The sequence below is a fragment of the Vulpes lagopus genome, chromosome 17 (assembly GCF_018345385.1).
Source record: "Vulpes lagopus strain Blue_001 chromosome 17, ASM1834538v1, whole genome shotgun sequence".
NCBI lineage: Eukaryota > Metazoa > Chordata > Mammalia > Carnivora > Canidae > Vulpes > Vulpes lagopus.
This window is the reverse complement of record NC_054840.1, coordinates 23614747-23632068: the sequence shown is the minus strand read 5'-3', so window position 1 is coordinate 23632068 and position 17322 is coordinate 23614747. Positions and strand designations below refer to the sequence as shown.

The window sequence follows — 17322 nt, the reverse complement described above, 5'->3', positions numbered from 1 at the left end:
ATTTCTAAGTCCAGTATCAACACCTTGCTCATAATCATAAACTAAAGCCACAAATTTTCAATATTACTGAAAAATTATTATTTTGAAATCATTAAAATAGACATGTACAGCAAACCATTAATACATAAATCAATGAACCAAAGAGCTAACTCTTCCCTGCCAAATCTCCTAAGATGTATAAAGAATTACATTAGAACCAACCACCTGTTCCCAGTCTTTTATAACCCTTAAAACAAAATGTCAGCTTCACTTGCCTACTTCATAAAACTAAATCCCTGTCTTCTTTATTTAAAACTAAATAACCAGCACCTTTTTCATCTCAAATCTTTTGTAAATAAAAAAAAAATGAATGTAAAATTTTTTTAAATATTAAGGGGCAAAAAAAATTAAAAGTATTCATCGACTAGTATTTTATTCTTTATTCCTTGAAAGGAAGGCTAAATCCAACATTTTAAAACATCTGAGCTTAGGGGTACCTGGTGGGTTGGTGGTTGGCGTCTGCCTTTGGCTCATCCCGGGGTCCTGGGATGGAGTCCCACATTGGGTTCCCGGCAGGGAGCCTGCTTCTTCCTCTGCCTATGTCTGCTTCTGTGTGTCTCTCAGGAATAAATAAATAAAATCTTTTTAAAAAAACTAAAAAGTAAAATATCTGAGCTTAAAACTTGGCTTCTAAAGATCATCCTTAGTAGTGACACAACTCAGTTTTCAAAAGCTTATTTTTACAAATTTAGTGTCTATTATTTGAGGATATCACTATTAGTATAAAAAGGAAGGGAGAAAAAGTACAGCAAGATCCAGCAGAAAGGCCAGATTATTTATGCATCCACAAAATTTTTTTCTATCCTTCAATGGTATTTGGGGGGAAAATAAAAAGATGTTTTCCCTTTACAAAGAATAAATACAATTACACTTTAGGGGGAAGAAAAGTAGCCTAAATTTTCAACACTGGGAAATTCTTTCCCAAATTTTCAACTCCTCACAAAAGCCAGCAACGTTTGACCTCCCTCACCAACCACTGATGAGTGAGTATGTGTGTCTGTTTGTCTGTCTGCTGCACTTTCCCCAGTAAGTGTATGCCACAGAACCATACATTCCAATACATTGAGCAAGCGCACACACTCCTCCCCGGCTTCCCCAAACTCAGCCAGTGAGGGGGCACTGCACTGGATGCAGGCCTGCACACCAGGCACCTTCTAGCCCTGGCCATCCCCAGGGAAATGCAAAGGGGAAGAGGGGAGAGAGGGGGAGAGAGGGGGAGAGAGGGAGAGAAAAAGGAAGTGGCCAGTACAGGGCCTCATAGAAAGAAATGTAAAACTTTTTGTGGGGCAGGCCAGCCACATACTCCTAGAGTTTTTAAATGTCAAAGAATAAATTCTGTGAGATTCGCAGTTCTGCTGTCACCACTGGAGTCCCTTACTGTTTTCTATACCCTATCAGGGAGTACCAGTCTTCCCCCTGTGCTCTGGAATTAGAGACTGCATGAGCTGTATGACATAGTTCACTCAGTCACCAAGCTCCTATGGCCACCTAGCTCCTGTCCTCCTTCCTTCCTTCTCTCCCTCCAAATATCTTTCTCTCTCTCCCTTTCTTCCTTCCTTCTAATTGAAGAAGCCAAATCGTATTTTTTTTTTACTGTTAAACCGTTTAATCATCTATCTCTGATTCTCTCAAAGATGCACAAATATTTTACTCCAAAATCTTATCCATACAACTATAAAGAAAAACATTCATTTTCCAAATATGCATTGTTGAAATTACAAACATCAAGAGAGACTCAAGTAAATGGTCTCCACAAAATACAGTTATAGCCTGTCCTCACATGAGTTTTTTTCAAAATATCTTGTATTTTGTGAATTGGTTTGAGGTTAACCTGTCTGCAAAATCACCTTTTGATTATAATTTTTTTGCTTTGCTTTTTGAAGAGAAAAAGTAAAAAGATGTAGCAAGATAACAAAAATGTCTTCTCTGATAACATTTTAAGCTCTATTAGAGGTTACTGAGAAAAGTTATTATTTTTTAATCATAATGTTCATAAGATTTTTTTTAATCAAAAAAGCACAACCTCTATATCTAGAAGCAAAACTTCTGTATGTCTCATTTCATTGATGGTATAATTCTATCTATCTTACATCTTGTTTACCTAAAAAAAGTCACCAATGTACTTATAATGTTTAAGTGTTGTATCAAAAAGAACATATACATCTTTCTACTCCCTGTACTTTCACTGACATTTTCATGTGTCAAAAAGGTTTAAAATTTTCTGACGTAAGATGAATCATTTTATGGAAAGCGATTTGTGAGAATCCCAGATTTTCCTTCTCTAGACCATACACATTTATACACAGATGAAAATGAAAGCATGCCAAACTTTGTGTAACATTCTAGGTCCTAAACAAAAAAGCCTGAGTCTTTTTACAGGATTTAAAACATATATGTATCTGGCCCAAAAGCATGAATACAGACCCTCTCACCACGCTGCATATACATTATATTTTTTACACTTCATTTCTGGCCACAACAATTTTTAAAACCATCTCTCTTTTAAATTACTAATGCCTCTATAATAGGAAGGACGGCTTCAGAAACTGTCCTCAAATTATGACTAGCACTTTTAGTTGCTTTTCAATTATACTAAATTAGAAATAACTAAACTTCAGTCCCGTATCTTCCTCAGCATACCCGTCCTCTACATGTAAATTTTATTTCTTATATTCTGAGTTGGAAAAAATAAAGTTACTCTATAACCTATGTAAACATTATCACAACTCCTGCTTTACGGTAGGCTGCTGTTGCTATATTCAGATAAGGAGGAGAGCAGGATAGCAAAGGTGATAGGACCACTGTCTCTTTGAAGCAGGTTTGGGCAGGTGGAAGGAGTTGTTGCTTCTGAGTCTGAAACCTTACAGCCCTATCTATAAAAGGGATGATGTACAGCTGTCTCCTGGCTGTTGTAAGGATACAATAAGATACCCAGAAGGCCCAGTACAGGACCTAGCACAGGATCTACCTCGTAAATATTAGTTACCTTCCTTCTCCATCTTCAGAATCAGAATTCCACAGAACGTGCAATACCCTTACTCCAGACTGTACTAACTTAAAGAAATGAAATGTGTGGGGAGTTGGAAATAATCTTCTTACCTATTATTTTCTTGATAATGCCTTCTTTCCTCCCACTACCACCATATACATGATAGTACACAAAAGGTTTTTTTTTTTTTTAAGCTTTATTTATTCACGAGAGACACAGAAAGAGAGAGGCAGAGACACAGGCAGAGGGAGAAGCAGGCTCCCTACCGGGAGGCCCACGTGGGACTCATCAGGATCACGCCCTGAGCCGAAGGCAGAGGCTCAACCACTGAGCCATCCAGGCGTCCCAACTGTACACAAAAGTTAAAGGTAACAAGAGGATAAACGCAGGAAAAGTTTATAATTAAGGGAAAATGAAACTATACTTCACATGATTAGTTATTTAGTGTATGTTTTTGAGTGATTATATCATTAATGAAGACCTCTGAAAACTTCATGGATGCTATCCTGATACTCATTCCATCCCCACAGAAGAGGCCAAATGCCATGTTCTGCACAGAAAGTGAAGCAGAGAGACACCAAATCTAGGGAAAGACCTGGCAGTCTCCAGGAGAAAAACCAAAACACAGTCCTGACCTCCAGCAGTGGGTTGGTTAAAACCCATGAAGAACCCACCCAAGTGATTCCTTGAGCTAGATTTTCCTTTACCACAAGGCTTATAGTCTTGACCAGGGGTACAGCTCACTGCCTAATGTGTGTGGAGCAAGATGTCCGGAGATACGTCTTTCCTGGCAGTGTTCTATTTCATAGCACAAGGAATGCAACCACTGAAAAAAGCAACAAACTCCAACCCCACTTCTGTCTATGGGCAAGCATGGTGATAGGAGGAGGGAATGCTGCTGGTAATGTTTAAATTGCCTCTGTTTGTTTCTAATTATTTTTGTTTCTAAAAAACTATAACAAAGTACAGATCACTCAGATTGATGTTAAGAGTAAGACTGCAAAAGGGTCATTCACAAACAAAACTATTTTCATGTATTTCCATCACTCTTGAATGGCACCCTTTAAGCCTTACAACACTCTTGACTGAATTCTTTAATTTAAAAAAGTGTGGGGAAAAAAGTTCTCAGCACACCAGACCGGAGGATCAGAAGACCCGGGCTCTAATGAGCCCCAGCCCCCATCATTACTATTCAATAGCCACGTGGACTTAGGCAAATTATTAAATCTCTCTGAAACTAAGTTTCCTCATCAGAAAAAAGGGGAGAATATTACTTGTCCTAACTGCTTCACATAATTATTATTTGGAGTAAGTGAAATAATGTGTTGAAGAGGCTAGGACATCATGAGCACTATATGAATGTAAGATGCAGGCACATAAAAATATATGTATCTCCCTGAGAGAATGCTACTAGCATTATTTACACACCAGCACATGGAATCATGAAACAATCTTTCTGTTCACATTTAAAACAAAAAATTAAAAAATCCAAGCTTTCCCCTAAGGCAAATTCTCACGCACTGGCACATATTAATTATATGATAATGAGAAAAACTGAAAACATTCTCATTGCAATGGTCCCATACATACTTTCCTGGTCATGAGGTACAACATTTCTTATGATACAGGTAAATATCAGAAAGTCTAAAATATGCATCAGAACTCTTCATTTTCATTTACTGGACTTAATTAAAACATCTATTTTATGAAACGTTCTTGACAGTAAACAGAATGAGGAAATTCTTAGTAATGTTCACATTTTAAGAATAAAGTACAGAATAGATAAATAACAAGGAAATCAGGGAAGAAATGAACAAAATGTATCTCAAAAATGTAAGCCTATTACGTAGTGAGAAACAGAGGCTTGGGAAGGAGACATATATCTATTCAATGATGGACACTGGGTTAGCTCTTAGATTTGATGGCCTGCTATTAGTGTAAAAGCATCCATTTTCTCTGGTCTACTTAATCTTTACCTCAATATGCCGTCAAACTCTAAACCAAGTTATAGAAACAATTATCATATCCTCCTTTGCCTCTGGAAACCAAAGCAACAGAATCTGAATTTTTCTATAAAGGAAAATAATTCTTCTTCACTATTTTATGGAAAGACCAAAGTACATGATCAAAACAGGAAAAAGAAAAACCTTAAAAATAATGCTCTGAGCACTCTGCAATTTTGCTACCCAAAATAGAACCCATACAGTCCATGCCACCAAATGAAAATTACAAGTTTGTAAGCAAGAAGTCAAATTATAAAGTAAAAGATTTTTTAAGATATTTTAATGATGATAAATGGGAGGACAGACGGTTAATCTTTACTTGTAGGTGTTTGCTGTTTATTTGCTACTATGTTTTCTTCAATGATAAGTGTTCTGAATGACTACCCAAACTGATTGGACTTGAATTTCTGTGTAAAAAGGATAAACTTTGACTAATAAATTATTTGGGCATGTTTTGTTAAACAGAATTATCCCATCCTTCAAATTAAGTTAATCATAACTTTTGAGAGATTACACTTTTGACTAAAAGTTTCAGAAAACTGGTTTTTAAAAACTGAGTTAGCCAAGCCACATCACTCTCTTCTTCAACACCAGAAAGAACAGTGAAGACACTCTGGTGGCGTGTAGGTGAAATTTTTAGAAATATATTTTGAAACTTATGGTTCAACTTTTTTAAGTCTCCAAAGAAACCAGTTCAGTATTTATGCTTCTAATGGAATTGTCAGAATACTTCTGTTGCACAAAATAATATACTGTCTTTCACAGTACAGAATTTATAAATGAAAATGTATATTCAAATCTTGAATTTTCTAACATTTATAAAAATGGCTTATGAATCATCAGAGCCTTCACAGAATCACTGAGCTAACTCTATTAGTGAGAGGGGATATCTAAACAAAAAGAAGGGTAGACTGTGCATTGGATAGCCCTTACAGCAGCAGCTCCCTCACTGCAGAAGTCACTATAGGTGCCCAAGCCCTGGCTTCCATAAGGTTAACCACCTACAAGAATTATGGATCACTCAAAACAAATACCAATTCCCTTTGTTTGCAAGGTTCAAACACCCAGCAATTTTCATTTGCCTTCCCTAAATCCAGAGCAAATGTTGCTCAATTAAAGATTTCCTCCTCTTCCCTCTTGATACCATCTGTCTGAAACTACTGTCCCCCCACAAAGCACACATGCACACAGACCCATGTGCACACACCCCACTGAATCACAGAGATGACACACTTAGCTCAAATAATATTCTCTCACAACTCTAACCAATTGCTCATCTACTTTCGAGAATTTCATTAGAAGACTTGAAAGAGTGAATCAGCAATAGACAACAAATATTTAGAGAGTTGAGAAGTATCAAATATGTGTAAAAAGTTTCTGTAGAAATCTGATTTTCATAGTTTTGACTTTTAATAAATGTGCCCAAGTTACTATGCTTTTATGCACATTTCAACATCATTTACATTCCCCCAGCTGAAAAACTGGAGCAACCTCCATAAAACAAAAACATTTACTCAAAATAGTTAGGATGTTAATTTTGATATGCAATTAGTTCTAAATCATCTAATGTCCTTAAAAAAAAAAATTCTTCCTAAAGAAAATACATTATACCACCATGTATAAAAAGGTATTGTACAAATACTAATCTCTCATCTTTATGCAAACTCAGGTTAAAATAATAAAAAACAAAACTCTGAGACCATCTCTTACTGGCCATAATTACAAGGAAACACTATTTTAAAAAACAGCATTTGACAAATGTATCAAACATCACCAAATCTCCTTTTAGAATTAATGTTTAGATGTAGCCATTTAATACTTTTATAAATTGCTATAATACGAATATAAAACTGAGATGAATTTGACAAACTGGAAAATCAAGTACTACATAAAAAGTATTTTGATTTGTAGCTTTCAATGGTTTTTAATATTTAGCTAAATAACACAAAATCAACATCAAATGAGCAGTCATTTAATATTTGTAGGCTAGAACTTTAAATCTACATTATCACTTGAATTATCAATTCTTTTCTTTATTGCTTCTATTTCAATTCTAATACTTATCTCTTAAAGGTCATGAAAATGTGTAATTCTGTATGACATTGCCTAGAACCATATGAAAAAATTACTAGCTTTTTTAAAAATGGGAAACTAAACGTCCAACCCAAAGCCAAATCATAAACTACCTCAGTTTGACATGTATTTTACATTAATATATGTTATAGCCAGCCACACATGGACTCTATATAATTAAATTCAAGCATTAATTTTTAATTCAACAAATTCTTTAATTAGAAGGCTACCATATGATTTTAACCTAAAAAAGTCTTCTCTGTTGCTTCAAAATTAAAAATTGATGCAGCAAAAGCCTTTGTTGCGGGGAGAGCTTGAGGTTGGGTGATTTTTTTCTTTTTGGTATTTAATTCAACTATACACAATGTAGTACATACAAGCAAAATACAATTGAGATACTGTTTTCTTTAACATTCCTATAGGAGACTGAATTCATTTGCATTGGAGAGAACACAATTACTGATTTTTAACTCATGAAAGACAAATTCATAGCTTTTTCCTACACTACCTCATAGTATTCACACCATCTCAGTGAAAGCACGTCTAGCACCACTTGGTTACTTCCTAGCAGTGGGCAGAAATTGCATTTTTCAAAGTTTTGTTTCTCACAGAATCATTCAACTTTAGTTACAAAGCACATTCAGGTTAGCGTATGTCTTGGCTCAAAACAATTTATGTGATGTGTATGCGTGCATGCATGTGTGTATAGATACATATGCAGATATATGTATATGTATTGAAACCAAACTCTCTTCAACATCAAAAATGAAATTTCTGTCAAGGAAGTTTCTACAACTTTTAACAGAATTTTAAAGTCACTACAGTTTTCTTCCTCTTGAAGCAATCTTTGATCTATATATACTACCAAGAAATATGAACAGAGAAAAAAGATCCAAAGGTTTTTATTCAACAGAGCCTGAAACCAACTTAGAAAGTAAAAAAATAAATAAATAAAAAATAAAATAAAATTTAAAAAAATAGATGATGGTTTGTCTATGGTTTGCATTACAATAATTTGCATCTAGTAAGAATGAAACACATGTGGCAAAAAGGAAAAAAGAGTTTTCTACTGATGACCCTGAGAAAATAATGGTTACCTAGTCTGTCTACTATAATAGCACATATAAAAATGATGCTAGAATTGTATTTAACAAAAGATCCATTGGTAAGCAAATGGCATGCCAATAATTTCATGACTTAAGATAAAAACATCTCCTCCCAAAGTATCATTAGCTTAAAAAAAATCTATTTGGAATGCAGATACTAAAACTCATTCTTGAAAACAGAAAGAAATCAGAACAATATAAAGAAAATGAGTACTCAATTGTTGAATGATTTTTAAGTAAGCAAGCAATGAGGATGAATTGTTTTCTTCACATTTTCACTTCAACTAACACAAAAACCACATATAGAACTGACTTAACGCTGACAAATTTACTTCTAACTTGTTAAATTTCATGGAAATGCAACAAAGGAACACCAAAATAGTCACCATATAACATAAAAGCTTTGGTTTCAAATGTCACAGTACCCTGCTTTTGAAAGCCAGCACCGTGGTAGTGCCCTGTACATGAGAACATCCAGCTGCTTCATCCCAGGGGTCTGAGCTCAGTACACATCGCCAGGCATTAGCCATCTCTCCCTTAGCCTGCAGTACAAGTAACTAATTCCTGCATTTTCAACCAATAAAGGAAAGGGGAAAAAAAGAGTAAAACCATCCAATCAGAAATGATGCAACCCTCTACAGCAGCAGCTTATGCATACATTTGGTATGTCAGACGTCTTCAGGGTAGTGAATCACACACAGCGCATTTTAATCTACCTCCTAGGTATTTCATATCGCCCACATGTTCAAAGAAATTATGTACTAATAGGGCTGTAGAGGTCCTAGTTTGCTCTTTATTTAATTGATATTAAAAATTTGGGGCATGCTTTTAATTCTGAACTCTAAAATAAACACAACAAAATTATTTAAATAACACTCTGGCTAACAGCAAATACCTCTTCATTTTGAAAGAAAAATATCTGAAAGTTTATTTGTGAGAAGTCTTAGGAGATGTTAATAACTTTAGAGAAACCAGTATTTCCCTTACATTGCAACATGAAAATACTGTACTTTGCAACATGAAATGACACACTAAAGTTAAAACTCGGATGATCTTTATTAATTATAACCCAAAAAAGGACTCAAAACAGCTATGTAGCCAACAGAATTAGGCACTTATACGATAACAGCCCATCAAATGTTTTAGGCGGTTCTTTCAAACCTTGTTCAATATATTCATCAAACTTCCAAGTGTTGCATGAAGAGCAATTTAAACTTACACTAAGTACCTAATATATCAGAAAGCTTCAACGTGGATTTCTCAGGCAAAAAAAAAAAAAAATTATAGAAAAGTACACAAATTAAAATACTGGAAAACCAGTTACACACTGTATCTGTTCCTAGAGAGAAGAAGTAGCTTACTATTATTACACATGAAACTGCAAATCATAACTTTTGCCTTTTTTTGAAAAGGCGTTCGCTTTGTGATATGCCACAGAATCATTTGCAAACAAAAGATATCCTGTTGCTTAGTTAAAATAAAAGTATCTGAAAATGTGCCCACGATTTTCAAAAATCTCTTTAATAAAATATCTAAGTATTTACAAAAATTAGTACAGTTTGTTTTAAAATCTATTCAATCCTGGCACAAATCAAGTAAGTGGTCACACTCCTGAGTATCATAAATTGTAAAGGTGGCAAATCAAAGACTTCACTTGGTTTTCAGTCCAGCTACTTAATGACTAATGGTGAAGAAATGTATGTGAATGGGATATAAACTAAGTTACGACACAAGAGAGGAAAAAAAAAAAAAAAAAGAAAACCTAGAATGAGTAATAAAGGGCCCCAATTTAAAGTCCACAATACACTTTAAACAAAGATGTTCTCCCTCATTCTCTCCTCATAGAGAGATATTTCTCATGTGGGCAAATCACTGTGGAGAAATCCAACTTCCACCAAACTCTTTACTCCTTCATTAACAACAGTGCACTTAAATATAACTATAGATTTCACAAAGATACTTGGTTAGCCTCAGACATATCTTAAAAGCAACAACAACAAAACGCTCAGAAGCAACAGTCAGTAGTCTCAGTGACTCAAAAAGTCTGGCTTTTTAACTACCGCCCAATGCAAACAACCTACTTCTTTAGAGTGCTATGCAAAATACTGACCCCTTACTGAATTATTTTATTATTCAACGCTAAGCTATCTAAAAAAGAAAACTAATTAATCGCGAAGTTTAGTTAAGCAATTTAGCTGACAAAGTAAATATTTACTCTTAACATCTCACAGGAAGTCTTGACAAGCATTTGTTGCCACTGTGCTGGGGGGGTAGGGCTGGGAGTGGGGGTGGGGTGGGGGGTGGGAGGCAAGTTTTGATAAACAAGTTTAACGGTCCCAGCGAATTTCACACAGCTAGGGTTCGCCACCCCTCACCCCCAATAAGGCACCAGATATTTTCCAAAGTACAGTAAACACCTTATATAATGAAAGTAAAAAAAAAAAAAAATGTAACTTTCTAGACTATGTTATCTCCACTAACAAAACAAACAAAAGCCTCCCTTTTTAAAAACCACAAAAGCACATTAAAAAAAAAAAACAACAACGGAGCGTATTTCTGTATTTACACGTAAGCCCTATCACGAAATAACTAAGCAAAATATATTTACCTGAGCTTTTTAGAGACTGAGTAATCAACTTCCATGATTTTCCCATGCAATTCCACTTTACCTTTAAAACAGAAATTAAAGCACTCAGAACCTTGCTTAGATCAAAGCGGCGGGGGTCTAGGAGGGGCACGCACAGAACTGCACGCTCGGGCTCCGCCTTCGGGCGCCCTCCAGGGGTCTCCTCCCCGCCTCGAGCTGGGCAAACTTGGCTCCCGGTGGGAAGCAAGGTGGGCGCCCCGACTCTTTGGACGAGGTGGGAAGGGCGCGAGCCCGGATCCGACCCCAGGTATAGCTGTGGGTGGCATTACCGGAAAAACAAATTTAATAAAGAGCGGCGCCAATTTGAAAGGATGAGCTCATTTGAAACTCAAGCTGCAGGGCTGGCGCGGCCCCGCTGCTCGCCCGGCCCCCACCTCTCCAAGCCGCTGACCCGGGCCCCGGAGGCTCCGCGGCGCCCCCCTCCCCGCCCTCGCCGCCCCGTGGCCCCGACGAGGCGCACCGGAGCCCCCCGCCCCGCCCCCACCCCCGCCTCCCCCCGGGGGCCGCCGCCGCGGGCGCCCGGTCCCGGCCGGCTCCGGGGTGTCACCTTGGCCTGGGGCCGCCCCGCCCCCCCCGCGCGCCGGTGGGCCGGGGGCTCGGGCCGGCCGGGGCGCGGGGCCGCGGGGGGCGCGGGGGGCGCGGGGGGCGCGGGCTCCGGCGGGCGGGCGGGCGGCGAGCGCGGCTCCGAGCGGTGCGTGTGCGAGAGGGAGTTGGGGAGTGCGCGCGCGCGCCAGTGTGTGTGTGTCGCTCTCCGTCTCCCGTCTGGGCTCCGGCGCTCTCGCGGGCCCCCCGGTCGCCTCTTTCCCGGTTCTCAGCCCGGGGCCCCCACCGAGTTGAGACAGGGCACCTCGTAGAAAGGTGCTTCTGGCCGAGCGGGAGGCGGGGGGGCAGGCGGCGGAAAGCCCCCAGCCCCGAGTTCTTCTCAATAAAATCGGACAAAAAATTCAGAGAAAAATAGGAGCGCTTGAGAGACGAGCGAGAGGGGACGGAGGTTCGGGAGAGGGACCGAGAGCGGGGCGCCGTCGTGCAGGGGCCGGGGCTGGGGGCCGGGGGGGGCGCCGGGACCTCGGAGGGGACCATCAGGGCGGCGCCGAGGGGGCTCCGAAAGTGGGGGGGCGCGGGGCGAGGTGGGCAGGGGGCCAGCGAGGGGCGCGCGGCGCCGGGGGCGCCGGGGGGCGAGAGGTCCCGGGCACGCGGGCCGTGCAGGGCGGGGGGGTCCCTGACAAAGGGGGGCGGGAAGGTCAGGGGGCAGCGGGCCGGGGGGCTCTCCGGGGGTGGGGGTGGGGAAACTCCGGAGAGCGGCGCGGGCAGCCTGCGGGAGGGGGCGCCCCCAGAGCGCGGGCGAGCCCCGGGCACCCTCGCAGCCGCACGGGGGTCGCCCCGGGGCTGCGGCCGGGAGCGCGCGGGGCGGGGGGGTCCGGAGCGGCGGGGGGAGGGGAGCGGGCCGGCGCCGAGAGTTGAGGGTCTGGTGCGGGGAAGTGAGCGTGCGGGCGCGGGAGCCCCCGCCGGGCGCCGCCCGCAGGCTCGGCCTCCCTCCGGGCGCCGTCCCGGCCCGAGCTGGGCGAGGCGGGGGGAGGGGGCGGCGGCGACTGCTCACCCGAGAGGGTCTCGATGGCGCGGATGGCCCAGTTCTGGTCGGGGTAGTCCACGAAGGCGTAGCCGGACTTGAGCAGGACCTGTCCCGCCAGGGGCAGCTTCCTGTCCCCGAAGAGCTGCCGGAGGTCGTCGGCGGTGACGGCGGGGCTCAGGTTCCCGATGTAGAGCTTGTTCATCATCCGTCTCTTCCCCGAGAGCCCGCGGCTCCCCCGGCCCGGTACCCGGCGCTCCTCGCCTCCTCCGCTGCCCTCGTCTCTCCTCCTCCTCCTCCTCCTCCTCCTCCTCCTCCTCCTCCTCCTCCTCCTCCTCCTCCTCCGCCCCCCCTCCCCGCCCTCCGCCCGCCCGCCCGCCACCCACCCCCACCCTCAGCCTGGCTCCCCCCACCGCGGCCGGCCCGGCCCGCCCGGGGGCAGAGGCGGAGGCGGGGACTCGGCGCGGCTGCCTCCTCGGGGCAGAGTCCCGGGCCGGGCGGCGGCGCGCGGACAAAGCGCTCTCTCTGCCTCCCTCTCGCTCGCTCTCAAGGCGGTGGCGGGAGGAGGAGCAGCGGCGGGCGGCGGCAGCGCACCCCGCGTGTGTGTGTGTGTGTGTGAGAGTTTGTACGGGCGTGTGCGCCGCCGAGAGTGAGCGAGCGAGCGCCCCCTCCCCGCCCCGCCCCGCCCCGCGCCGCCGAGCCCCGAGCCCCCCGCGCGGCTCCCCGGGCTGCTGCCTCCCGCCGGGCGGGCGGAAGCGGGTCGCGGCCCGGGGCCGGGGCGCCCGGAGCCCGGAGCCCGAAGCCCCGGCGGGCGCGGCGCGGAGGCCGGGCGCGCGGCGGGCGGGGAAGGCGCGCCCGGGCGCGGGTGGGAGTGCGCGAGGGGCGCGGGGCCGTGGGAGAGCGCGGAGAGGGGTGTGCGCAAGGTGGACCGGATGTGAGAGCGCGGCCGGCGGCCGGGGAAGGTGTGTCTCGGAGGTGAGAGGCGAGGGCGGGCTGGGAGGCAACTTCGGCGGCGAGTTGGCCGCGGCCGGCGCCCTGCGCGGTCCCGGGCGCAGCGCTCGCTCGGAGCCCCGCTGCCCCCCGGCTCCCCGGGGCGACCCCGCGGCGCGTGCGGTCGAGGCTCGCGGACGGCGGTCGGGACGCCTGGGCCCTCGCGCACGGCGCAGCCCGGGCAAGTTGCCGCCGGCCCGGCCTCAGTTTCCCGGCCCGTCGCGGGAGACCGAAGGCCGGAGCGGAGTCCCCGTCCGCTCCGCCCGCGCCCCGTGCGCCCGGAACCCCGCGCCGGCGGCAGCCTGACGTTGGCAGCTGCTCCCTGTTCTGGGAAGTGCCGAGGGCTTCCCGAGCGGCCGCCGCGGGGCCAGGTGGCGGGTGGGGAGGCCAGCGGGGCGGGGGCGGGGGCGGGGGCGGGGGCCGCGGCCCCGAGGACCGCGCTCGCTTCTGGGCTGCGAGGCCGGGCTCGGTCCCGGAGCCCGGCGGTGGGCGGCGGGGGCGGCTGCAAGCGGAGGCGCTCGGGCTGGAGTAGGAGTTCCCCCGAGCTCTGGGGAGGGCCCGGAGAGGAAAGAGGTCCTTCCTAGCGGAGGAAACAACGTGACCGACGGAAGAGGCAGGGTTGGGATGATAGCAGCCCCAAGCCGAGGGGCTAGGGAAGGAGCCAGAGGGCTGGAGGCTGTTGGGAGTTCCGGGGCCCGGCTGGAAGCCTGGTGGTTAGAGCCCGGTCCCAGCCAGGAAATGGATTATTATACGGGGAAGGAAAAGAATGGCAGGATTCGTTGGTTGAAGAAGGGACAGAAGAAGATGGCGAGATCTGAACTTCTGGGGGCCTTAGTGGGAGTGATGGTTTGACCAGAGGAGTAAGTTCTTGAGGACACTGGGGTCCCTTGGTGAAGATGGAGCAGGTTCAGATCTCCCGGCTGGGTCGTGAAGTTCTCTTTCGCTAATAAGCGTTCCTGTTGACCAAGAGGGTGAAGGGAGCGCGGCTTGTTTTAAAAAATGCACGTTTCCAGGTCCCTGTGAGCCTGCATTTTGTATCTTCCTTAAGTGCTCTCAGGTGATTCTTGTTTGGGATGCGCTGGCAGGTGGAAGGCCTATACGCTTAGGACTCAGACCTTCCTCCTTTCTGTCCGTCCCTAGCTGTGTAGCTTAGAATGTTCCAGCATCTGTGAGCCTAAGTTTCTTCAGTTTAAAAAAAAAAAAAAAAGAGGGACACCTGGCTGGCTCAGAGGTTGAAGCACCTGCCTTTGGCTCAGGGCGTGATCCTGGAGTCCCTGGATCGAGTCCCACATCAGGCTTCCTGAGTGGAGCCTGCTCCTCTCTCTGCCTCTCTCATAAATAAATAAATAAAATCTTTTAAACTTACATATATAAATAAGTAAAAGAAAGAAAGAGGGCAGCCCGGGTGGCTCAGTGATTTAGCGCCGCCTTCAGCCCAGGACGTGATCCTGGAGACCGAGGATCGAGTCCCACGTGGGGCTCCCTGCATGGAGCCTGCTTCTCCCTCTGCCTGTGTCTCTGCCTCTGTGTGTGTGTGTGTGTGTGTGTGTGTGTGTGTGTCTATGAATAAATAAGTAAATAATCTTGAAAAAATAATCTTTAAAAAAAAAGAAAGAAAAGGATAAAGCAACCAACCCTTGCAGAACTGTGTGAAGTCTCTGAAGAACTGAGTAGTGTGTTGAAACACAGTGGTCACACACATAATGCTTTTCTTAGGAACTAATGAGCTTTATAAAACTGTCTATTGGAGAAGGAGGTCTCATTAAATAATTAGTTGTCCAGAGGAGAAATAAAGTATACCCAGATATTGCAGTTATTTGAGTCCTGGTGTTGGTCTCAAATATTCACATATTTCCTTTCTCTTGGAAAAGGATTGGATTGTACTGCTCCTGGAGTTAGGAATGGACTTTGCCATTATTCCCCAAAACTAATAGATAAACTAGGTTTGCATGCTTCCCTACCAAAATGTATTGGAGAATCACAAATGAAAAGTACTGTGTATTTACGTAAACCTCAGTAGATGAGGAGGTAATGATCCTCAGATTGTTTACATGAATATCCCTAATCGTATAGTCACCTTTGTATTATGGGACAGCATTTGTTTATTTGATTTCCAATAATTCAGATTTACACACTTTAAAAGAAAAACAAGAGTGGCAAGGGTACTTGATCTCATTCTTCTCTGGAAGGTTAAGTAAAGCTGTTTTCTGTTGTGTAATGTTTAGGCATATCAATTCCTTGGTCCTACTACAAAATCGCAAACGTTTTAGCATGGATTCTCTAGTGGCAGCAAGCATCTAAAGATTCTTGGCCAAGGTAGCTTCTGGTGAACTCTTTTGCTGTGCCTCATCTGGTCACTTTCAGTTTTTTCCCTGAGAAATAACTGCCCTTTGCTGCAGTTGTGTCTCCTGTCCTGCCAGCGGTTTGTAAACTGGGGTGCTGCAGAAGGGTTTAAATAGTGTGGTGGAGGACATGTTTCCACCATACCTCAAATTTGTAGCACCCACAGTTTCTTATCCTAGAATGTAGAGTCGCTCTTTCACATGAGAGAGGAGGAGACAGCCTCCAAATGTAGCACCAGAAATCTAGAGGTCATTGCCCCTGCCTGACAAAACTTTATTTTCTGCCTGTTTTCTCCTGAGTTCCCCTAGCTCATCCCCTCCCAAAGAGTTGAAATGTGAACGTATCTGGACTGAATTTAAGCCTAATAAGCCAGGATTATATGAATGTTTAAGGTCAGAAAGTTGGAGACCTTTTTATATTAGGCATATTACTTTTAGGCATATTAACCTTTTCCTCAACAACATTGAAGGCAGTACAGATCCTCAGTGATTCCTTTGGGCAAGATCGCAGTAGGGTAGCTAGGACAAGATTTCTTAATGTCACTTTGCAGGTAGGAAAACTGAGCGAGAATTTCTTCCTGGTTGAACAGAGCTTGAAACATGACTGGCAAACGTATTTTAGCTAAACAGAGCCCATGAAGTGTTACGGCTTCAATTTGGAGTCTCTCTCTCTCTCTCTCTCTCTCTCTCTCCTTTTTTTTTTTTTTTCTCTCTCCTTTTTTTAAAGTAATGTCTACACCCAACATGGGGCTCAAACTTACAACTCCAAGATCAAGAGTTGTATGCTCTATCAGCTAGGTGCCCCTTGGACTTTCATGACCAAAATATTTTATCCATGGACAAAGCACCCTCTGATGGTATCACTGTGGTTGCCTTAACCTTTTGAATCTATAAAGCCATGGTGGAAATGTTTTGCTCAGCTAATGATGGTGATCTGTATGGCCAGTGGTGGTAGATAATACAAGGAGTTGGGAGGGAAAATGAAGCCTATTTGCTGGAAGGCTGGGGAAAAATTGTATTTTGAGCTAATTCAGTGTTTGGTTGTGTCAGCGCCTGCTTGTTCATTGGGGATGAATTGATGGTAGGGTAACCATTAGACACCTTGAGTTAGCAGAAAAAAATTGTCTGACCTTAGTTGACTTAATTCACCTCTCTGAGCTACAAATTCCTTATTTGTAAAATAGGCTAACCTACCACCTCGACATAAACTCTAGCTCTTCTGTGTTTTTCATATTTTTCCAAATACTAGGCTGTCTCAGAGCTCTACTTCTTTGCATATACTGCTGCTTTCCCTGGACTATGTTCCCCTAGTAAATTGCCTCCTCCTCTGACTTGACCACAGGAAACACACAGCACTTCATTCATACAGTGAAAAATATCTTGTCTGGTGGTGACAGTTGCATGACTTTGTGAATATTCTAAAAACCATTGAACTGTGCATTTTAAACAGGTGAATTTTTGGTATGTGAATTAAATGCCAATTTTTAAAAATTACATGAGGAAAAAAATCTTCTCTATGGTGAATTTCAGGAGAAATGAGATTTTGTTTTTTCGTTCTTTGGCCAG

At 44.2% G+C, this 17322-nt stretch overlaps 1 protein-coding gene across 2 annotated transcripts in view; it reads right to left on the bottom strand.

Annotated features, from left to right (window-relative positions):
* IGF2BP2 (insulin like growth factor 2 mRNA binding protein 2) overlaps positions 1-12760 on the bottom strand; it is a 154216-nt gene extending 141456 nt beyond the window's left edge. For both annotated transcript variants that reach the window (XM_041731890.1, XM_041731891.1), the window contains exons 1-2: positions 12455-12760; positions 10819-10879 (exon numbers count right to left, since the gene is read on the bottom strand). In XM_041731890.1, coding sequence (XP_041587824.1) covers positions 10819-10879; positions 12455-12632 — 239 coding nt within the window. In that variant the 5' untranslated portion in view covers positions 12633-12760. The remainder of the gene's footprint in view (positions 1-10818; positions 10880-12454) is intronic.
* Positions 12761-17322: the final 4562 nt, after the last annotated feature.